Source organism: Pieris rapae, chromosome 16 (genome assembly GCF_905147795.1).
Source record: "Pieris rapae chromosome 16, ilPieRapa1.1, whole genome shotgun sequence".
Taxonomy (NCBI): Eukaryota; Metazoa; Arthropoda; class Insecta; order Lepidoptera; family Pieridae; genus Pieris; species Pieris rapae.
Window position 1 is genome coordinate 6,245,134 of NC_059524.1, and position 24,644 is coordinate 6,269,777.

The 24,644-nt window shown below is 31.9% G+C and overlaps 4 protein-coding genes across 7 annotated transcripts; 1 reads left to right on the top strand and 3 right to left on the bottom strand.

Annotated features, from left to right (window-relative positions):
- Positions 1-300: 300 nt before the first annotated feature.
- LOC110999094 (glycerophosphocholine phosphodiesterase GPCPD1) lies at positions 301-9,402 on the bottom strand. 3 transcript variants are annotated; one of them, XM_022267996.2, is made up of 8 exons: positions 9,258-9,402; positions 8,067-9,111; positions 7,649-7,874; positions 7,213-7,422; positions 6,790-6,912; positions 3,536-3,670; positions 1,130-1,276; positions 301-941 (listed from the first exon to the last, which is right to left on the bottom strand). In XM_022267996.2, the coding sequence occupies exons 2-8, from the start codon at positions 9,068-9,070 to the stop codon at positions 576-578; spliced, it is 2,211 nt and encodes a 736-aa protein (XP_022123688.2). In that variant the 5' UTR covers positions 9,071-9,111; positions 9,258-9,402; the 3' UTR covers positions 301-575. The 3 variants fall into 3 exon arrangements, with proteins under 3 accessions (XP_022123688.2, XP_045487563.1, XP_022123685.2); XM_045631607.1 differs by lacking the exon at positions 9,258-9,402 and having other exon boundaries at positions 8,067-8,342; positions 8,950-9,082; XM_022267993.2 differs by lacking the exon at positions 9,258-9,402 and having other exon boundaries at positions 8,067-9,243.
- A 1,412-nt stretch (positions 9,403-10,814) lies between these two features.
- On the bottom strand, positions 10,815-19,595 carry LOC110999093 (serine/threonine-protein phosphatase 1 regulatory subunit 10). Its single transcript, XM_022267992.2, has 5 exons — positions 19,139-19,595; positions 17,688-17,785; positions 17,061-17,335; positions 15,870-16,991; positions 10,815-12,461 (listed from the first exon to the last, which is right to left on the bottom strand). The coding sequence occupies exons 1-5, from the start codon at positions 19,139-19,141 to the stop codon at positions 11,014-11,016; spliced, it is 2,946 nt and encodes a 981-aa protein (XP_022123684.2). The 5' UTR covers positions 19,142-19,595; the 3' UTR covers positions 10,815-11,013.
- A 790-nt stretch (positions 19,596-20,385) lies between these two features.
- On the top strand, positions 20,386-23,048 carry LOC110999096 (FAD-dependent oxidoreductase domain-containing protein 1). 2 transcript variants are annotated; one of them, XM_022267999.2, is made up of 8 exons: positions 20,386-20,400; positions 20,684-20,760; positions 20,849-21,147; positions 21,433-21,733; positions 21,851-22,187; positions 22,323-22,557; positions 22,700-22,814; positions 22,907-23,048. In XM_022267999.2, exons 3-8 carry the CDS (start codon positions 20,863-20,865, stop codon positions 23,044-23,046), a joined length of 1,413 nt encoding a protein of 470 aa, XP_022123691.2. In that variant the 5' UTR covers positions 20,386-20,400; positions 20,684-20,760; positions 20,849-20,862; the 3' UTR covers positions 23,047-23,048. The 2 variants fall into 2 exon arrangements, with proteins under 2 accessions (XP_022123691.2, XP_045487621.1); XM_045631665.1 differs by lacking the exon at positions 20,386-20,400 and having other exon boundaries at positions 20,498-20,760; positions 20,835-21,147.
- LOC110999098 (calcium load-activated calcium channel) lies at positions 23,027-24,477 on the bottom strand. The gene is made up of 5 exons (XM_022268000.2): positions 24,242-24,477; positions 23,921-23,998; positions 23,655-23,829; positions 23,378-23,518; positions 23,027-23,261 (listed from the first exon to the last, which is right to left on the bottom strand). Exons 1-5 carry the CDS (start codon positions 24,300-24,302, stop codon positions 23,165-23,167), a joined length of 552 nt encoding a protein of 183 aa, XP_022123692.1. The 5' UTR covers positions 24,303-24,477; the 3' UTR covers positions 23,027-23,164.
- Positions 24,478-24,644: the final 167 nt, after the last annotated feature.

The window sequence follows — 24,644 nt, forward strand, 5'->3', positions numbered from 1 at the left end:
TCAGGCGAACTGGTAGTAAATTTAGAATTAATTTATAATCTTTTCTGTTGACGTTCATAAGTGTACGTTTTTACTCGAAGCTAAACTAAAAAAAATCCTTTGGTGTACAGCCGTGAGCCAACAATGCAAACAATCTTATACCAACCGGAGAAAACTGATATTGTGAATGCAAGAGTGGACTTTAGTTGAAATGTTTCACGACTTTTCATAAACTACGATACCTTATACAGACTCCTTTACTCCTATGACCAGACATGTTAAAAAATTGGCTTAAATTACTGTATGAAATTAAAAACACAATTTATGATTTAATGAAGTTTATTGACTAAAATCACAATATACTAAATAATTTCAAGCGTATAAATAATATAAAAAATACATTTAAAAATAATATGACATATCACAGTTCTACAAATTTCAAAGTGTAAATCAACACGTTGCCAAGTGGCTAATTTAAAAAGTGGTTCTAATCTAAACCAAATAGCCCAAAAATAAATTGAATATAGTAATGATACCAAATTAAAATCTCCTGTAAAATATTGAGCAAACAATTAAAAAAAACAATGGGTGCTATTTTAATTTTCTTTACGCGTCTTTTTGGGTGAACCCTTAGAATCACCGGCGGGGAAAAGGCCCAAAAACGAATTTCGCTGTTCCTTCACTTGCGATTCTTTTTCAATGTTCATAACTAAGTCACGATTTCGCTTTAGATTCCTGTCGGAAGCGTCATCTCGGATCTCTATAGATGAAGCTAGCGACTCTAGAGAAGTGACTGTTGATCGTTGTGCTAGTTTTTCCCGGACAGCAAGATTAAGGTAAGGCCGAGATGATTCGCAAGGACTTGCCACAGAGGAACTGTCTGTGGTAGGAAGTGCGTCGAGCGCAGCAAGGCGCATTATTTCCCTTTGCGAGTCACGGGCCTCCATAAGAAAAATGCTTTCCTGTCGGCCAGATTTATCAATAAGCAAGAAATTTTATAAATAAATGTGCAATTTTTTAAAATTATTGTCTACGCTCAATAGCAGTTTATCAATAAAAAAATGATAGAAACAAGGTGCAAGTTATACAGTAGCATAAGTACAATGGGCAAAATTAAAAAAAAAATATTAAAGGAATGAGAAAAATGTACCTTAACTTCCTTGGTAATGTACTGATCCAGTTTGTCATAGATAACGGCATGTAGACCCATCTCTTTTAGCTTTTTAATTGTATTCTTGTCATTGTTATCGTCGCCCCAGCAAAATATTACTAGACCAGCATCGGTTGCCAACTTAACCTAGAAATTACATAATATAACAGGAATTGGTATGCGAGTGTCACATAAATCTTAAATTGTATGCTTAGGTGTACTCTGTAGATTTCGAGTCTCAATCCATAGGTAAAGCGTTTGAACCTCGGATCGGACCATGATTCAAAATGGCTTCTCCTATTTGAAGAAAATAAATAATTACTCATATTGTAAAGCATAACGTCAATAAAATATGTGCGTAAGTTTACTAGGTTTGGTATTGAACTCTCACATGAGTACAGCTCTCCCTAAATAAAGATGCAGTTTTAAAAGTAAGATATCGCTTGATTCAATATCGTTAACAATTACGTTTAGTACATGTATGAGAATCGAGTACACCTGTTAACCATAATATTTATTACATCCTTATATTGGTTGATAAGCCCCTGGAATAAGCTACAACGATAACACATTTATTAGTTTCAAAAAATATCACATGACGCATTAAAAGTATTATACATATATCATTATGTAATACCACATTAAATCTATAGATAACATTATTAAATGCACGTATTAAGAATATATAATTATAAAGCATTGAGTTATTACAGTCGACACCAATTAATTTTTATTTTGTTATTTCAATTAATACGTAAACTTGTTTTAAACTAATTAGTAATCCTTAGAGAATGCGAACATTTATTCTGTTAGATGTTTATTTTGTAAATTGTAGATATATATATTTTTAAAGTTTAAAAACTGAATAGCAATATACCGAGGAAAAATAAATAAAAAGCACATAGAAATTATACACAATATGTATAAACAGGTAGCTGCTAAAACTATTAAAGTGAATAGAACACGTTTTCCTTGAACTCTTTGAATATTTTACGTCGTATCGTTATTAAGTATGAGTTGGTCAACATTGCGTGAGACTGGCAAAACAATTTAAATTTGCACTATTAAATCGATGTTATAGTACTTTCGGAATCTGATGCAAAGAACACACACCCCCGTGTGTGTGTTTCTGTTTTGCGTCAGGGGGTTGGTCACACAAAGTTTGAAATTCTAGGTAACATGGGTGTTTGTAGGGGGGTAATTTGGGGTGGATGTAGGACGTGTGAGATTATAACGTATTGCTTAAGAGAACATTTTTAATTGGTATTATCAACAGAATCCTCAAAATCCACGAACTTTAACGTATGAATTAGAAATTTGTGATACCAGAACCAGACCCCCTGGGCGGCCTTGAAATAACCATGAGGATGCTATGTCTAATGACATAATTTATGTGATTAACTTTTTAAAATCCGTTTAATTTTAACATAAACATTAGTAGTTTGCGATTATATGAGCATAACTTTTGTTTCACTTTCACATCTGACTTCTATATTTAAAATGATATTCGTACTTAGTACGAGCCGTAGATGTAAAACAAGCATATACTATAAATAACATTGTAAATTTCTCAGCAGTTATATTAACTGAACAGTAAAGGGGTCTGATAACCAATGATTGTTTTATTATATAATTGGCAATTTTTCAATAAGCTTCCTTGAATTATCTATTTAAGGTTTTACTTAGGTAACAGCGGATAATAAGAATGTATAAAGTCCGACGCAAAATAAATGAAGAAGTTAATTCTAGGTTTTTACCTTCAAAAATTTTGCTTTTCTTCATTATTCACCGTAACTATGGCCATTCTTAACTTACGTAAACCTACAATAAAAATGTAGTAGAACTAGGCCTTAGGTTTCTGTATGACAATACAGAATACAATAGACAAGTAGGTGATTAGCCTTCTGCGCGCACGCCGTCGACATTTTAGGTCTATAGCATGCCGAATTCCTCACGTTGTTTTCCTTTACCGTATAAGCGAGTCTTAGATTCGCACATAGACAGAATGTCCATTGGTAAATTAACAGTTAACACAAAATATAGAAGAAGAATAAAGGATAGTAAAATCTTTATCGAGTAGTGCCAGAGGGAACTAAATGAAAGCACTAAGATTCTTGCAGTCTTCATACAAAATCTGACACGTCTTACGCAAATTGCGCCATCTATGCATAGCGATAGCAAACATAACACTATTAGCGTATTGAATTGCACACGATGTAATATCATCGGTGGAGATTTAATTATTTATTTTTATTTCTAATATAAACTTATTCGTCGCATTTCAGTAAATTGTGGCATTTCTTTTACTAGAAACTGGCCCTAAAACCTATTGCCATAAAATAAGTGACGTACAAAGAAAAAAAAGTAAATTTCAAAACTAATTTAAAAATATAAAACATCAGATACCTGTGTTGGATCCCTGAGCAAGTCTTCAGTGTGAACCACGATACCGAGAATGTCGGAACTTATTGCATTTTGAACGGCCGCTCGGATGGATAGGCATCTTGGATCTCGGTATGGGGGATATTTTTGCGATACACCCTGTAATTAATTTATTTTCATTTATATTTTACAAGTAGAGTTGCCTAACAGATTGTTAATGTTTGCCGTTTCCCTCATTATTCATTTTCCTATTATTTTAATAAATGTTATGTTAACCACGGAAATAACATCTAATAAATATGCAATAAAAGTTCACTAATCAGTGTTTATTTTTAATGTAGGTTGGCATTTTAAAGGGATTTCACAATGTGCACTTATTATAATATTTATTAACATTTCGTTACATTACAATATAACAATTGAACATAATTAAATGAAAAGAAGGGCAACTGGCGGCCTTATCGCTTTCGAGCTATTTTTCCCAGGCAACCACTTATGTTATAGCCCAAAATGTAACTGAAACGCCGTAATGAACTACGTTTACATAGATTTTTTTATAGCCGAGGTGGAAATGCCTTTGCACCCTGCCCCCTAAAAGTACTAGAGGTACATATCTGAGACTCGAACTACACCAGAATCTCTGGGTTTCAGAGTCGGGTCGGGTAGTTTCGTGGGATGGTTTCAACGAAATCGCCATAGACGCTCGAGGCCTTTCTCGGACTATAGGTGCTAGGTAATACAAGACTGGGGATGAGAATATACGAATGACTATCTGACGGCGCGTACCGATTTAAAAAAACACCTCACGTAATTTATGGACGTCCCTTTATGTGTAAATGGCCAATTGCATGGTCTGACCGACGTTAATAACTTAAGCTAGTTTAAGTTCGATTGATTAGTCTACAAAATACAATTAAGATAAGAATAGAAAAATACTACATTCAATGTCACTTAAAAAGGCGACGTATTTAATTACAATAATTATGTACTTACGACTTAAATTTATTTATTAAACGTGTGTAAAAAAAATGTTTCTCATAATTAGTTGCTAATTATTTGTCACACATGTTCAAAGAACGTTGACCTAAAGATAATTTATTACATTAAAAATGCGTCTATATTTACGCGCAATTCATGAGGATACCTCGGTATTAAGTAAACCTCGTTTAAAAATACCGATAGTAATTGCTACGAGTAGTATTTTAGTCGCGGTAATTAATAATTTCAAGTTTAACTCAATCTGAAAATATAAATAATGTCAAGGAGTTGGGACACATAAATCAACATTCCATAGAGTAAGGCGTTCTACGCCCTTGATTTGAGAACTGGCAGTAAATGTAAAATTAGAATCATTTAATGTATATTTCTTTTTTTGACGTTCATAAGTGTACATTATGTTACCTAAATGAATATAGTATATTTCATTACAAGTGCGGAAAGCCTGTCATTGCAACGAGTTCCGACGAATGTCTACCCGAGCCGAGGCGCAGCCGAAGGTGAGGGTTGACAGTCGGGACAAGTTTCAATGACGGTACCGCACGTGTACTGAACGACTATTTTTAATACAGTTGCGAAAAAATTAAGCAATTTAATTAAAATATTTGCTTTTTTCTATTCTCTCTAGGGAATAAATTCGTTGCACGTAGATATGTAGCGACTTATATGTTTCCGGTAAATTGTTCTCCGAAGCATTTTATGCAATTATACTGCGTTCGGGTGGTATTCATTCAAATAAAATATCGTCGAAATTACTCATTTTGTGCAAAAAATAACTCAACTCGAAAGAACATTTTTGGAAAATGGCGCCAACCGCAAGAATATGAGCAAAGCTTGTTTTTTCTTTTCTTCACCCATTCTGGGTAGGCAAAGGGAACTTGGCCCATACAGCCAATTCTTCAGTAGACTATTTTTATTGAAAGAAAACCAAATCTAACTCATTGAGTCCAATCATTAAATGTGATATTGAAACAAATAGTAGCTTCTTTTTAAAATATTTGCATGAATCATAAAAACTTCTGTGATTTTTTTAGTAAAAACTTCGTGGTTGGTTTTTTCTTTTTTAATATTTTTTTATTGATATGAAACAAAATCCAATTATTAGTCAACTTTTTAGAAATACGTATTTGCATATATCATAAAATTCTTTTTAATATTTTTTTAATTGATATGAAATGAAAAGAAACCTAACCGAACTTATTGAATCCAATTATTATAATATTTAGAAATCATATATCATAAAAACTTCTATGAATCATTTGAATAAAACCTTCGTGGTTGGTTTTTTCTTTTTAATACACATTGTTTTGACAGTTGACAAAGAAAACGCACGAGTGCGGGAATGGCCCACTTTCCGAACGCTATACCTCCCTGCAATATGCCACTTTTTGAGCAACTGTATTAAAAAATGATTTTTGATTTTGATTTTTTGTAAACGTAACAAATCCACAAACAAGATTGAAAATTGTTTTCAGACTAGACTGTTGTTACATATAACTGTGGGTTTCAAATGTACATTTATTTTTGTTCTGTATTTTGTTAAATAAATATTTAAAAAAAAAGCAATTGCCTTAATAGAGCAAAGGAGAAATCTAATCGTGCGACCGAGGTTTGTTGAGAATTAATTCACCTTGTTATGTTTGCGTTTTGTTCCCACACTAATGTAAGCGATATCATTATACCGTGCCTTGCTAACTTGACTACATAGTTTTTATTTAATTATTACAATAATAAACGGTTTTTAACATGTGACGTGTCACGTGGAGCATGATGCAATGCAGGTGCAGGTAGCACAATCATTTTGTAATAAAAACCTTAACGGTTTAAATGGGTGACAAAGTTTTTTTCAGTTTTTCTCGTACCTTCTACGCCCTTGATTTGAACAAGCAGAAAATTTTAATTTAGAAACATAATTTTATGTATGTAAACTAACAACATGCAAATCTAGGATAAGATAAACCGTGCCAAATTGAACATTGGCACGAAAGCAAGTACATACATCATATTTGTATTGTTATTTAAGAGAAATACGGAAGCAATAATATATTAAGTAATTAATAATTAAAGTTTTTTCTAAAAACTTCCACCACTAATAAAAGGTTTTCTTAGACTATTTAAACGCAATAGATTAATTAATAATTCTCGCTAAAGATTACACCATACGTTACGTGAACGTTTTTCAATTAATCAAATCATTTATTGTTTGAGACGTTAAAACCAATAATTGCGTGACATTTACAAAATTAATGTAATACAGACTATTTATTAATAATAAGACTTACAATGGTTAAGAACATCACTGGGTATTTGTTTTGTTTGTACCGCACCATTGTGCAAATATCTGGATTAAAACAAGAGAATACGATGCGACGATTGCTAGCATATTTCAAAACAACTTCCAACACCTAGAAAAACAAATTGTTATACGTTTTTTTAAGAAGTTGTGATAGTGTGAAGGAAACAAGCTAGACATAATTAATTATAATATAATTGCAATTTTGTTCGAAAATGCAATTTATTACGACCAATTATATTATAATTATGTAACAAAGTAAAAATGTGCGTAAACGCATTGCGTACGCTTGAAATAATATTTGAATTGATTTATGCTTTTTATTCTTTAAATAGATTAATCCGTAGACGGTCGTTTTTGAATATTGTGTTTAAAATATGTAATTTGAATACAATTGCAGTTCTTGTCATACCTTATCAACATATGTATTCATGTCAAATGGATTGTTCAATTCAAATGTTCCATCTTTCAACTCCATTGTCCATTTGAGTTCAATATTAAAGCCTACATGTTCATCTAGTGACTTAAGGGTATGCTCTAGAGTTGGAAATGGTTGATGTTCTTCTAAATCTTCATCATAAAACAGAGTTTCGTGATTTCGACCTTCAACTAAGTGATAGACCTGTAAATAAACATTTAATCTCATGCTATCAATTGCTGATAACTGATATATAAATCACCTACAGCAATTCATACAATCAAATAATAATAAGGTTTTTATTTATTACTATGTAAAAGATTACAACTTTTATTTAGGCATGAATTGTGAACTTAAAATAGCTGCTTTTTTCTTTTAAACAAAATATATTACAATGCTTGAACAGCATTGTTTTGGTAGTTTTGTATACCTTAAGCTTTTGTAGGTGCTCCAAGGTCAAGTCTTTAACAGGCAATTCAAGCATCTCAGAGTAATCTACTTCTCTTTTTCGTTTCATGGAAATACACACATGAAAGTCATGATATATGACTGGTATCATGTCTTTACTAAGTTGCACATCAAATTCAAGCATGTCTGCTCCGCTAGCAGCTGCCTTCTTAAGAGAAGCTATTGTATTTTCTCTAATTGCATTACCCCTGAAAATGTTTATAAGTTATGGAACAAACAAAGGGCTGTTTTAGCCTCCATAACCAAGAAAGAACTGTACATATTATAAAAAATATCAAACAAGTCTTAAAACAGTATCAGTACCATCAAGTCGTTAATCTTTTACATTTTATGTAAATAATGTGCCTATATATATAAAACAACAAAAAAAATTTACATACTCTTTAGTTTTAAAGCTGGCTCCGAGTCCCCTGTGTCCAACTTCAAGTCCAGTCCAAGCCGGATGCCAATGTTTGGCATATGACACTTCAAAATTATTTAGATTCTCCTCCATAGGTTGTATTATTAAGTAATCAAAATTAATTGTGCCAAGAGGGCGATGTTTAATGTTACATGTAACTGGGAGTTCTAAACAGCCTTCAGACGGTCGAAGCATGTTTGGAAGCACATATGTATATCCAATATGACATGGTGGGTCTTCATCTGATGCTCTATGGCTATATGTATAAAAATCAATAAGATATGCAATACTTTGGGGATTAGGAACATTTATGTTTACTATTAGAGTGTCATTGGTTTTATATTCCCGACCAAACTGCTCCTGGGGCTGCAGGGAGCAGAGTAATAGATCATTGTCTAATGTAGCAACTTCTACAGAGACCCCAGCTGGAGGTTCAGTATCCAAGGTATCAGCACTCAATGAGGAATCTTCAATATGAGGCTCAACGCCAAAACTTAACTTTACTGGTGTTACTTTTATCTGAACCACTCTGTCATTTAGACGACTCTTAAGTTTTAAAGGATTGTTAAAAAACTTTAATTGTACAAGATTTTGCGATGTTAGCCAGCCCCTAATAAGATTCTGTTTACCATCATAGTCACCAAAACTATCAATAACAGGATGTAACATGCTTTCTTTAATGACTCTAGGTCCAACATGGTTCTCCCAACGATTGACAGTAACTTTGTTTGTTTCTTCATTAATCACACACGCTATGTAGCGATAGAATACATCGTGAGTGTTGGGTATAACGATGGATTTAGACCATATGTTAGTACTTTCATCGTGATTTAAAGCAACAATACTTTTGAAATCCCACTCACCAAGTTCAGCAGTGCTTCCTGTTATAAATACTTTTTCTTTGGATAATATATTTGGTACAGTTACAGAAAACAACCATGATTGAGAAGTTACTTCCTGTTTCTTTGGCGGTGGTACAGACATTCTCTTTGGAATTTTTAATCTCTGTTTTCTACTACGTTCATCTAAAAAAAACCAACGTTGCATACTTACATAGGAAAATATTAGTATTTCTTATAAATCAGGAAGCGATTTAGCTCCTATTAGAAATTAGAAACGTTTAAATTTATCATTGCACTCTGTTTATAAATGTATACAATTAATTATTTACCTAAAAATTAGAACCAACTTGGATGTAGATTGCAAATTTGATTTTCAAGGTTTTTTGAGACGTCAAAACAAATTATAATAATCACTTCACAGATTAGTTGCCTGGATTTTATTTTATTATTATTTTTTTAGAATAGATTACTGATTGTTATGTTGTAGTACTATCAAGTATGTCACAAATCACAATACAGAATGCGGGTCTAGTATCCTCCGTCCTCCGATTAGGTATGAACTATGAAGTATGAACGGAATGTGGTGCTATTGACTAGTCGCCAGATGATCTTGGCGACATACCTCTACACTAAGTTGATTTCTCCCCAGAAATCCCTACGATGCCCAATGAGATACTTGGTATAGAATACTTTCAGTAAAAAAAGAATGAACAAAAACTTACAACACAAAAAATATATAACTCGTGTAGTGTTCCCCCTATTCTGCCCCTCACACAGTTGAGAAACCCCTAAATCCAGGGAACAATCCCCCGATCTGGCAACATTGGTCAACGGATCACAGAGAACAATAAATAAATCATACTTGTTGTAGTACAATTAAACATTATTATATGGTATATTAGGTATATCCACTAATTGCGAAGAGCAATACCTATACCATATATTACTCTTAAGCTATATCACTATATCAGTGTCATCAGGTGTGCCCCAAAGATCTTACCCATGTCCTTTACTATTTGCCTTATTCATACTTTACTTTACTTAAAAAGCAAAGTTACTTGGTTCGTAAAAATGCTCCAAGAGACCTCAGGATAATTTTTGATCACAAATTAAATATCACTAAACACACGGTATCAATTTCTAAAAGCATATGCTAAATTTTATATCAATTCCTCCACATCTTTTACAAACGTTGAAAGTTACGTAAGTAATACAAGTATAAATACTGAAATATATATAGTTAAACAAATCACTTGTTCACACTCGCAGTATTTAGAATATGCCAGTCTCTATATTAAATAGATAATTAAGACAGTTCTAAAACGTATTCTATTCAAAAAATACATTATAAAGAAAAATTTAATATTTTATCGTATTTTTAACAATGAATGTTTTAGGACTTAATAAATATGACGAAGGCTTCTCGTTTTATTTACTTCCTCTATTCGGTTTCTGTTAGTTTGCATACTCAGTTCAAGTCCTAAACTACTTTATCCGGCTGATAAAAATGCCATCGAACAAAAACATATTGCACTCACATCATACGATCAAGTTACAGACCATCAGATCAATCACTAATAATAATGTTTGTATAATTTATTTAGATAATAAAACCTGTCATGCTGGTTTTGACCACACTTGATTATTGTACTGTTTCATCAGAAATTTATTTTAATAGACATGAAGGTAGGGTATCTTTTTTCTTTTCCTAGCACACGCCGTTAATTTTATTTGTGTCTAAGACGATTCCCTCGATGTTTCTTTAGACCGTAGTCTGTAACGGTGCACAACCGGGGTTCGAACATAAGACGTCAGGTTTGAGAGCAGCACGCTGAAGTCATTGGGTTAAAAAAATGAGGACATAAGTAGAAATTTAAACAAAAAAATGAACATGATGTTTTTTATGTGTCATTATAAATAACAAACTCATATTAATGTTCTGTACTTACAACTTTTAACATTATTTATCTAATCACTTATTCCTACATATTTACACAGGACAGTCTTTTATCTTTACAATAAAATAAAAATATTACATCTAGCTCTTATTTACAAAAATAAACTTAATATCGTTATTTGTACAACTTAAAACGGACAATTCACTCCTGGATGCAAAAAAGTACAATTGTCACCTTGTCGACATGAGCCTTTTCTTTGAAAGTAAATACAAACAGTTTTACGTCCACCGCCACGGCCACCACGACCTCTCTGAGACATGTCCCAGTTGCCAGTCGCCGCCTTTCCTCGCCAACCACCTGAGCCACGACCCCGCATAGCTCCACGGAAATTGTTTGGCCCGTTAAAACCATCAGGCCCAGGAGGACCCTGAGGTCCACCCATATTAAAATCAACTGGAAACATATTTTGTTGAATATTAAATCCATCAGGACCAACAGGGAACATGGGGTTTGGTGCTCCAAACATATCTGGACCCATCATCATATTGTCTGGAGGTACCATCATACCCGGTGGTAAGTTACCGGGTGGCATTGGTCCCGGTGGCATACCCGGATTCGGCATTTGTCCAGCCATACCGTTTGGCATCATGGGTGGCACTCCATTTGGCCAGTCACCAGGCATCATTGGGGGTCCTGCGAAACTGGCCATCCCTGGAAATTGTGGGCCTGGAAAGCCACTTGGGAACTGTGGTATATTCGTTGGGAATAGTGGAGCAATATTTGTATTATTACTTGCCGTATTAGGAGGAGCATTACCTTTTGGCTCTGGCCATGGCATATTTGTAAAATCGCCCACATTATCCTGATTACCTGCAACATCCTCCAAGGGTATTATTGTTGGTTCTGAGTATGTATGTGTTTCAGGATCAGGCTCAAGAGGTGAATCCGGAATCATTGACTTATAGAAGTATAATGGCTGTAATGTTACCTTTTCCCTTAATGCTTGTATATCTTTTTCTTTGCTATTTTTGCCATACTCCACTGGAGTTTGTCCTTCAACATTTATTAAAACTAAAGGTTTCCAGCTAGTTTTCTCTTCCATAACGTCGTCATTTATGAGATTTCTTGCCTTTTCGAATGCTTCTCTTTCATGTATTCTGTCCAAGTATTTCATATCTGTAAAAGTCTTTGTCACATTTACCCTTTCTGTTTCATCGAGTTCAAAGTACTTCACCTCTTCCAGTTCTGAATCTGCTTTCCATTTGATGCTCTTTTTGGGACCTTTTCTTTTGTGATAACAAAGGACACCTTTCAAACCATTTACTGTTAACGTATGTGGTTCATCAGTCTCCATTTTACTATCACTACTTGGAACTGTAGAGCTTTCGTTGTCTTCCGATGTTTTTTCCTTAGCCTTATCTTCATTATCCAAGGTATCTTGATAAAACTTAGGGGGTACTGACTTGCCCTCACTGCTTGGACTCGTTATAGTTGGTGTGTGGGGAGGAGATCCATCATTTGCATTGCCATCCTTTGACCCGCTCGTACGTCGTTTTCTTTTCTTTGGTTCTTTCTTGTTTGTTGCAGAAGCATTCAAAGCATCCATGAACATATCACTCTCTTGTAAAACCATAGCTGTAAAAAAAAGTAGATAATTAATACATTATAATTTCATATATCTCATTATATTATTACTTTTATAACAGTATCAATTAATGTATGCATAACAAACATCGAAATTAAGCAATCATTATATTTCAATGTCAATCTAAAATGTATAATAGCGGGCTATATAAAATATATGATGAACATTACGTAACGAGTACTTTCAATAGTTGTTAATGGTAAGACTCCGTTATAACTCGGTAGGATAATTCAAATTCATACTTCTATTCTTTATAAATAAATAAATATTTGTCACTATAGCAGAATCAAGAAGTAAAGGCGGTAGAGACAACGTTATATTTTTACTGATCAATCGTACGTGCGTATTTCATAATTTGAATGTAAACGATCTTAACGCGGGCATTAACGTTTCCTAGTTTCAATCTGTTAAAATAATACTAGTGGTAATTTTGAAAATCGGATGAGCAGTTTGTCGATTACTTTCTTATTTTTTTAATAAAAATTTGTAACACATTCTAGTATAGAGTTGAAGTCACAAAATAAACAATATGTTAATAATGAAACAGTGCTTATATACAATTTTAAAAATAGCTCTAAAAAGCTGACTATCTCCGATAGTACATATATCGGATCTAAGACTTCGACGAAATTCGAACATCCGTTATAGTTTTAATTTTTTATGCAGATGATAAGATTACCGCGCATAACGCGAGTGATTCAGTACAAAGGTGGCAAATCTTTTGATACTGTTTGTTCGTACGCGCACTAGACAAGAACTACTGCACAAATTTAAAATATTGTAATATAATAACATTAAAGTTCAAGGAATTATAGTATCCAACCATGTATTACTTCACTTTCAAAAATGCAATTTTTAATCAATAACTGTATTAAGATTAATGTGAAACCTTTTCAGTTTAATTGTAGACATTAAAATAATTGTTGTTGTAGTAAAATCTTTTCTCTCCAATTTATTCATAATCATATAATAATTGTACGTGCATATATGCTGCAGGCTTTCATATATATATATATATAGTAATAAGTGAGAATGCCTGTAAATAAGTACATAATTTGTCCTTATTTTATACTGGTTCTGGTTTATGCCTTATTTTTCCGTTACTGATAGGCATTACAATACATAGGCAATACTAAATGTATATTGTAAGAAGTTTATGATTATTACTACTACTACACGATTGTTTTAAATACCCAGAAGCGTACCCGATTATTAGTCGAAAATACACTACTAGAAAAGTTTATAGTAGTAGAAACTTTTTTATTAGTCTATTTTCGACTAATAATCGGCTTATCCCAAAATATTTTTTGCTAAAATTTTATGTATGTTCTATAAGATCTAGACTAATTTAAAAGTGGTCAAAAAATGGTATATATAACGAGATAATTTAGTACAAAACAGAAAAACAGTAACATTCCTCTAAAGGAGACAAATTGAACGTGCAAATTTTTATTGATACGAAAATCCTTTTTTTTTTGTACTACGCATGATTTTTGGTCAATAGGAAGTCGTGTATATTCAATAATTATGTTACAAATAAAGACATCAGATCTTGTATATTTTCCTAGAAATAACTGTGACCCAAACAGAAATACTACAGGATCGAGATTATTCAGAGAAATCTATTTTTGCATTAGTGTTCTACATTTAGTCTACTTCAAAATAAATAAAAATATGCTTAAAAATTGCATATTTGCCGTTATCTATATCTAACGTACTTGAACATTTTATTTTAAAGGAAAGTAACATCGTGGGAAGGGAACCTTTCTTTGATTGCCACCTATGAAGACCCTTAGACAATCATTTACAACAGCAGTTCCTATCGCTTTTGGTAAATATGTGATACAACTTATAGTTGCAGCCGTCTTATTATTGTTAACAATACAATAATAACCAAACAGATGCAACTGTAATTTGTTGCTTAAACATTAATGATAATAGATAAATGGGTTACTAAATACCATAAAAGCCATACCACCTAATTCTTTACTTAACTATCATGAAGAAAACTAAAATTTACTTCTGTAAAGCAAAACCTTGAGTTGATCCTAAAGTTATACAACGTAAACGGTTTATCAAAGGCTAGAAAATCCAATATAACTAGTGTAATTACATGACACTGAGGACCGCGACGTTTAAAAATATCGACCTTAATCTCTCTATATATAATCCTACTTTATTTTCTCAGTACGCTAAATGCATCGATCAGATTACTTTGATATGCATTCTTCATTATACTTTGATTTTCATACTGAAAAACCGATCTTACTTACCGTCATTTTCAAAATATTTTCTCTTTAACTACCTACCTAAGTTAGCAATTACAGGTTAAATGCAACTTTTGGTATTACAATAAAAATAGTCAGTCCTATTTTTGTTGAATTGAATTGAGCTATGTTGTAATTGAACGTGTTAAAAATAAAATTGAATAGTCTTATTAAACAGTACGAAAAATATCATTTGATGCATATGTTATCACATCAAGGTTGATCTATGTAGTGTTATAAACACTAAATGTTACTGAAACTAATTAACTCAGATGTATAATAAAGCTACACCGTAGAAACTAGAACAAAAGCTGCATTGTATATAGGGAACACGCGAGAACGCAATAATTTAGAATTTTTTGAATACTTTTATGTATATGATAACCTATACAAATATACCAACGACACTTAAATAACTACTTTTAGTAGTCATCTGTTATTGCTTCATCCCATTAAGGTAAAGAATACAATTAAGGGCTGGAAATCGTATTTTTTACGATTATTTTAGGATTTTAGGCCTATTATGTTTATTCGGCAAACTGGCTCGTGGCTTTTGCATGATCAAGATAAAAGTAAAATATAGGGAGGTCACCCAGACTCACAGCAAGTTTTCCGATTAATCTTTAGACCATTACTTTATTATTATAGGATCAGTTTATAGAAAATGACAACTGTCGCTTTTAATTTGCCATGCATCTGTTTTAAAATTTGAATGATACCTTTATCATTTAGTATTGCCTTTGTATACTTAAAATATTTTTTTTGTTTTATTTGCAGAAATGTTCGTCATAGATTAGACGCAGTGTGCGGCGTTGTCCCATTGGCTCATCGTCGAGTCTCGGGTCTTCCACAGACGCGTTCCTTCTTTCTTTGAACAGATCAGGTCTATTATGGTCAACGAAAGAGAGTTATTCAATTTACCATTTATTTGAAATACCAAATTCTTTACAAGAAATGAAATAAACGAATAACCCGCCGTGCTATACATTTTAGACTTACCATCACGAAAATAAGACTTAAAAAAATTATGTGAATTTGCATATAACAGCAGTTTCTGTTGATGCCCATATCCTGGAAAAATAAAAAAAGTTAGTAATAAAGTTAAACAGAGATACAAGAAATTATACTTACGTTTCGGTTTAGGCGCAATAAGTTTAATAGCTCCAGGTTTCTCTTCTATCTTTGAAATATCCAATGTTTTAGCTTTCTTTTCAGGTGGTGTTTCATTATGAACAGGAGATGGTCTTTTTGGAATTGAAACTGTAGGTGGTAAGGCTGGAGGAGGCTTTTTATTGCTCAAAATCGTGGCTCTTGATGGTGGAGGTTTAATTTCCTCTTCTAAGCCATGGGTCCTGAACTTTGAATTATACATTTTAACAGTTTTAGGCTTAGGCTCATCAGGTTTCCTAACCTCAATAGATATTGAAGGCTTATCTTTTTTAACTTCACTTAACTTTGGAATTTTTCCTAACTTGTGAATGGAAGGAACAGTTTTCTCAGATTTTGATTTCTCCTCCTTTATTTTATCCTTCTCCTCCTTAAGCTTATCACTTGACTGTTTACTAGATTTGTCATCCTTTGACCTACTGCTGGAAGAACTTGATTTTTTTGAGCTATTGCTGCTACTACTATGTTTAGACTTAGAACTATCAGATGAATGTCTACTTTTGTCTCTATCTCTTTCTTTATCTCTAGATTTATCTTTACTGTCACTATGTCTACTAGATTTATGTTTGTGCTTATCATGTGTAGATGAGGAAGATTTATTTGAATGTTTTGACCTGGAAGAACTACTGCTACTACTACTCCTTCTATCTGATTTATCTTTGTCTTTGCTTTTTGTCCTCTCTTTTGATTTTTCTTTAACAGGTGAATCTTCCTTTTGGCTGTTATCAACATGGACTTGAGAAATTATCTGTTTACCATTTTTTAAACTTAATTTAAGTATAGGAATTGCTTCTTTTTCTCTCTCTGGTATTTCTTCTTTTACTTGTAAATGATTTTCAGAATTGTCAGGAGGCTCAGAAGGAATTTCTTCCTCAGGAGGTTTTATGTTCTCTATACTTTTATCTATAACAGTATCATCTTGTACTTCAGACTTTACTTCAGTCTCGAAAATTTCTGTTTTACTAACTTCCTGCTGAGCACTTGAAATAATTTCTGGTATATCTGTTATAGAAATTGGTGTTATTTGCTCTCCTTTTACAATTTTTAACCATTGTTCCACTAACTTTGAAGCTAACACTCTAATATCTGCAACAAAAATATACTTTTACAATAATTGTTTGTATATTTAATTTTTTTTTGTTTAATTTAACTTACCAAAATGATTTCCATCTTTAGATAGTTCTTTTATGAGTTTAGGATTATTATTTGTTTTCAGTCGTTCTATGTCTACAGGACAAAGTAAGAGTAATTCTAACAGTTCACGTACTAATGGCCAATTTTTTGCTACAATGCTCTCTGTCAGCCACATGTGTACTAATCTCCATCCACCACAACCCATGAACAAAGTCAATAGTTCTAGGTCAGTACATTTGAGAATCTGTATATAGATACATTTTGATACAAGTTTTTTTGAATACTTTCTCATTAATCTGAAAATAAAAGTTAAATTTAGTTAATGCAATAAAGTTTCATTACTCTATCACTACAGTTAATGAGCATGAGACTATAATTAATATTAAAGTTGTCTACTCCTAAAATTAGTAAGCAATGTTTTTGTCAAAATAAATAAAGTACAAAATAATTAGTGACAGTTAGTACACAGTATCAAAATATTTAAACAACCAACAATATACAGGTAATCAATTGTAAAACTCAAGATGATGTTTAAGTTGTTGTGTTGGCTATTATTGCTCAAATTTATTTTTAGTATTATTTTCAATAATTTTATACAAACTACTACTGCTACTGATTATTTTAATTGAGATAAAAAGGAATACTAACTCAACAAGTGTATAAATAACATCCCTGCATTTGATGCCTCCGCTTGGTGAAAGGAGAAGGCTTAAACAGTTCAGCAATCGTAATGGCTCCATACGAGGCTGTAACAAATAAATATACCTTTTTTACAAAATAGAAAAAAAATGAGAACTGGAGTCTTACTTTGCCTTATAGTTAAGTGAAATCTTTCAGGCTAACCCTATCCCTTTAATATGTACAAAAAAACGTCTGATATCCTGAGCATAAGTATTAAGTACTACATTTATTCTAACAGGTCATGAAGTTTGACAGGGACAGATACATAAAAATTCATGAACTGGGTGTTTATACAACATCAGTACCTACTTACACCCTGATTTATAAAAAACTAAACCATGCAAATTGCACAATTTTAAATAAAGCACTCATCTCTTTACTCATGAAGACAGATAAACACCAATTGATAGAATGAGACAAAGAAGTACTAAAAGTGCAATTTTGATTAACTGATTTAAATATTATGAATTAGGGGGTTATATTTGTGTTACGAAATTATGATGACAAACAATGAAAACTGCTAAGTTTAATAAATTTCTATAAAACTAAGATGTATTAAGGCACATAGATATGATGAAATGTTCTAAAAATATTGTTTCATATTTTAGAATTAAAAAACTACAGATTGCATTGAATTACAATTATCTAATTAGGTATCTTTTCTAATTGAAGAATATATAATACACAATTATAACTTGTAAAGATATGTATAATTCACCAAAATCAATTTAGTAGACAAACCTTAATTATAAACTTATAAAGGAACCTTCATATTCTACATGATGAACTATGTAATGTTTAATCATGAGACATGTGGTAGTTAATTCCCCTATGTGGTTATATAGAAAGCCAGCAAAGGAAACAACCATGGCTCATGGTCAGATTTTTTTATTGTGTATAAGACAAGCTGCTTATGGGTGCTGTTTATATCATGGATAGACTTCGATAAGCATGACCAGTCAATTATTCCTTATTAACCCAAATTTATGTTTATTCCTGTCAATGTCTAAATTATACCTGGTGTATGGGACTGGATGGATTTTTTTTACATGAGTCATGGATATTCTTGACGCGACTGGCAGCCCTTAAAACGTGTTGTGTGTAAAAGATTCCATAACAACTTCTTTTAATTATTGAAGGATATCAAATGATACATATCAATTTCCTAGAACGGAATGATGGCCAATGTTTTTCTTTTTACCTCTTTTATTTTCTTCCCACAAGATACGTTTGATTACATATCAAACAAATAGTATATTTTGAATACAAATGCGATTCATTCAGTGTTTGCAATATTACGAAATACCTACGAGCCATAATTTAAGACTTACGTAATAGTCAGTACTTGCGGTTTTATTGTAAGTTAGTTTAAGAATTCGACAATATTAATAATAAATCAATAATACCAACGAACTTACCATCTTCTAAAGTCTGCGTATTAGTTTTCAGACGTGGCCGAGATGTTTCACTAAAAAGTGCCACGCCTTGCTTGCGTTACAAAATGGCGGCTCATTGTTCCAAATAACTTTTATCACAAAGGAAACCACTAATTCATAGTTCAATGAGTTCGTTATTTATCTATTAACCACATCAACAATAATTAATATTCAATTTTATTATATTTCACTAAATAAATTTTATTACTCAACTATTTAATCTGCCTTAAAGCTACGTCCATAATATATTGCGTTTATGCAATGGAGTGTATTTCATATTATATTTAAGGATATAGTTATAGTTTTTAAAACACAGCCTATTCCTAATTTTACAAATAATATGAGATATTGAAAGCTTTTTATATCTTCCAACCGGCAGAAAGTGTACGTCTTCCCACCAAGGCGTTCCGCAGAAGTATGATGAAAAATTGAAAAATGAAAAAAGAATTCGAAAAATAATACGATCGGTTGTGTTCAGTGTTGCCAACTAGGATTTTAACAATTACGTAGGCCAGATTAGATTAAATTACGTAGATTTAGTAATAACTGTATAGGAAAAGTTCGTAAATCTACGTACTTTTTTATGAGTGAAATGAAAACGGTAAGGTAGGTTAAACTGAATAAAACGAGTATTTTTTATTGTTCATTATTACTTTCTGCTTTGTACCAGTGTTTAAAATTGTACATGTTTTAAGCACGAAGCCGACCAAAAATCAAATTGTCTCAATAATAGGTATTGCATAATTATATTTTAATTAAAAACCAAACCACTAAAAACCAAATTTGAATCATCAAAATTGGTTTACAACATTGGTAGTGAAATTGAGAAACTCCTTTTTTGAAGTCGGTTGACAAAATTGCTTTTTTTACCTACCTACTAGTATTATAGGGATTTGCGCTAATAGTACTTTTAATTCAATTCTGAAAGCAGCTCTGGTATCAACCAACAACATTTAATTTTTATTTATTTACGTACTGTAGGTACGTAGCTTGTTCTGATTCGATTTTCCGTTAATAGCCAACATCAAACATCTTCTCTTCCTCCGTCTAGTTTTCGAATGTAGTAGATATTATGTCTATTTAGCCTAATGAATTTGGATATTCTGGAAATTTTACGATTTGATAAAAAATACGTAGATTCTGTGATCGGTTTTGTGGAAAGTCCCAAAATACGTAAAAGGACGTAGAGTTGACAACACTGGTGGTGTTCGACGCCTTGGCAGAGCAATGTCGCGACTCGTGACGTAAGTTTCAACGTCTATCGTCTATATCCTATTTGCGAGATGTTTTATTATTTTAGATATATAGTAAAATTTATTATTTTACTTGAAACTGGCATATCATTATAACTACTGCCATAAAATAAAGTATAATAATTAAACGTTCTAATGAATAGAGGAACCAATCAAATGTGTATGGCGCATGTGCTTGGGGGCTACACAAATTCGTAAAAAAATATTTTAGAGTAGTAATGTTGAACCGTGCCTTTCTCAAGTCTCAACTGGTGAGGGCATCCTAACTTTTCAGGGAAGAAATCAAATTAGTCTAGGGCTATGTCGCCATCGCCAAGAGTCAAGACCATCCGGCAACACTGTTATAGAAAGGTATTGCCTTGTATCCGGCTAATAAATTAAAAAAAAAAAGTCTACAATATATAAATATAGTTTTTTTGATGTAGTTTCAAAATTACAGGATCTCAATTGAAAATGTTACCGTCGAAGGTTTTGAATAGGTTATTATTATCAGAATCCGTTAATCCACTAACGAAAAGAACATATGTAGAATATAAACATCCAATTCAAAGATCAATAAACGCCATAACTAATGATATTACCAGTAAATTATTTAAAAGAGAGGCAAAACCATTTAATCCAGAACATGCAGATGTAGTCATCATTGGAGGTGGCTATTTAGGAAGTTCAGGGGCTTACTGGCTTAAGTCGAGAGCTGGTGAAGGTTTGAATGTTGTGGTTTTAGAAAAAAACCTTAAAGTGAGTACCGTATTGCCTTTGCCTTGTGTATTAAATATACATCTAAGTATTTTTAAAATTATAATAAAAAAAATTTGCTTAAGATGTCTCAAATTATTTCACTCATTTCTTCTTGAAATTCTAGATAGGAGGCCTAGGAAAATTTACAATTTAAATATATGTACTAGTATATTCTGCTTTCTGATTTAAAACCAGTTTAGGTTGGAGAAGCAGCAGTTTCGTGTATTATTTTTTTGATTCTTATAATATACCAAATTTAAGAGAACTATTATTATCTTTTAACAGCAAAACACATTGAAGAGTTGTCCTACTACGGTACTAAGCCGACATTACTCTTTACCAGAAAATATTCTACTTTCTCAGTTTAGTGCAGATTTCTTAAGAAACATTAAGCAAAAGATAAACAAAGATGTTAATATTAAGTTTTACCCTCATGGATACCTAGTTTTAGCAAGTGATAAATATGCTGATATCTTGGAAAAAAATGTGACTACCCTTAAAGAATTTGGCATAAAAAATGAGCTCCTATCAGTTGATCAATTAAGTAAAAAGTACCCTTGGATCAACACTTCTGATGTTAAATTAGGTAAATGTTGTTATCAATACTTTATACAAATTGTACTTAAACAATAACTAAACATATATTTATTCTATAGCTTGTTACTTTTTAAAATAATTAATTGTGATTTGGTTTAAATTTTAGGTTGTATAAGTATGGAAAATGAAGGTGTATTTGATTCCTTCGCTTTACATCAGGCTTTAGTTAAAAAATCACAGGAATTAGGAGCAAATTATGTTCATGGGGAAGTAGTTGGATTTGAGTTTGAATACCAAAGGGATGTTTTAATGGAAGGTGTGAAGCCAATGTCATATCAAAAAATTGAAAAAGTTATTTATAAAACAGAAGATGGTGAGAAGCATTCCATTAAGTTTGCAGTTTGCGTGTTAGCAGCGGGAATAGAGTCATCAAATATAGCAAGATTAGCAAATGTAGGCAGTGGTAGTGGCCTTTTATCATTGTCTTTGCCAGTTGGTAAAAGGTTAGCAAAAATTTTATTATAAACTATTTTAATTCTTATATAAGTTACTATTTTATTATAAGTTATTTAAAAATAAGCATAGGGAGTTCTGCTGTTCTGAAGTTAGTTTCATTTATGTTGACTTGTTAATTACAGGGAATCAAATATATATTCCATTGAATGCAGTACTGGACAATCAAAAATTGGTTTAAGTTCACCAATTGTAATGGACACTTCAGGATTATGGATTAGAAAAAATGGATTGCAGAACAACATTCTATGCAGTCAAATCCCACTAAAATCAGATGATGCTATGACTCCAGAGGAAAATTTTGAAAGACTTTTAAAACCTTCATTAGATAATAGATTTCCAAATTTAATAAATGAAAAGGTGTGTAAATAATTGTTATTTTAAATGTTAGAATAAGAAAGAATATTTGCAGGTGGTGAACGCAACATATTTCCTATCATGATAAACAAAAAATAACATTGTTTTGAAGAAGAAAATATCTAAATAAATATTTGTGTTTTAGATACAGCATTGGCATGGAGAAGTCTATGATTGCAATAATTTTGATGATTCTGGAATTTTAGGTGCACATCCCTATCATACAAATCTAATTTTTGCAACAGGATTTGGGAAATTGGGTTAGTAAAAATATTGATGGTATCAATATTTTCAACATAAATCAATTAGTTGCAGATATTTTTAAGACAAATTTTTGTTCTTTCATTTTTAGGTGTTCATCATGCACCTGGTATAGGAAAGGCCATATCTGATTTAATCATTGACTGTCAGTATACAGATACAAATTTAACGAGATTAGGATTTGATAGACTATTAATAAATGAACCTCTAATAGATTTTAATGTTTATTAAATTAATATATATTCAAATTTTGTTTTCATACAGTAGACCTTAAAAAATAACTATAACAAAGCTGTAATAACTTTAATGTTAAACAATCTAATTGGAATTTGGAAATAAAATGTACTATTTATTTGAACTGTCCAGGTGGTGCAGCAAATAGTGCACCACCTTGTTTAGATGCTGCTCGTGATGGAGCAAATCCTAAAAGTTTTTGAATGTTTTGTCTGAAATAAAATTGATGATTCTTAATAAATATTTTAACAATTTCAAATTGTATATGTTTATAGAAATAATAAGTAACAATAAAGTTTAAGCTTAAGCACTTAAATAAATTACCTACCGAATACTCATAGTACACAATATATACAAGAATATAAATGAGCAGTCTGTGTAATCATCACCAGGTAAATTTCTGTGGCTCAATCCTTGTATCCAAGATATAGGATGGAATGGCAATTTAGCCACAACCCTACCATCAAATCTGAAAATGATTTGAATTGGTAAGTTAACATGTATGAAAGTTAAAATTGGTAAAATTAATTTAAGGCCCTAAACATGGCAAAGCTAAATTGTAGTTTTATATAAAGATCAACTTTTTAGACCCTCATTTTACTTACATACTATTAAACATGCTAAGGAGTGCTGTAAAAGCAAAACCTATAGCAAACATTGACTTCATCTTATCCAATGATAAATCTCTGTTATTATTCTTTAGACGTTCTTCCTCACGCTCAATCTTTTTTTTATGTTGTTTGTCTAAAGAATCCCCATGTGCTTCTTTTCTACGCTCCACTAAAAATTTAAAAAATTAATGTGTTTTTTTTACATATAAATAAGTACTTAATTATTGTATTTGTAAACCATGCAGTAAAGTAGAACTTACATTTCTTACTCTGACGTTCAACTTCCACCTTTAACTTTTGATATTTTTCTGTTCTGTATACTAAAATCCAAGTAAGACCTGAAAATTTGTTGTTGGCTTTGCTGTATAAAGTTGATATGGCATATTAAGTGACAAGTTATGCGCAAGGTAGCTATCCAATTGAACATCGCTCCCAAAATAAGTAATAGGTCAAACTGTCATTGTTTGCGTCTTTCGCTGGCATATTTTACATTATGCATGTATTGAGAATGACTACTCCTGTTACTACTAGTTAAAGTACTCTTTTAATAACAAAGATATTACATTCTCTTTGAGGCTTACCTTCTCCTAAAAGTGCTGTACAAATAGAAATAAAGACAATTAATAAGGAATCGCCCCACATTATTTTAAATTGTAAATTCTCTTTCTTTAATTAATTGAACTAATATTTGATATTAAGCGCAATTTAATGAGTATTTGACACGGTATTCGGTAAGACTTAGGTTATTAATTACTGATGTTAAACTTAAATCTCACAACCATTGTGATTTGTGACACTATGGACCACAGAAGTAGATCAAGTAGAAAGGAAAACATAAACACTCTGTGCTGAGTTAAAAAAATAACAGAAATACTATGCCAGCAGCCAGATGCAAAGTAAGGATGGAATAGTGCATGGCATGCTAACTTATGTTCAACTTTTTATGTAAATATAAAAGTTAATCTTGGTTGCGTATTCTTGTTG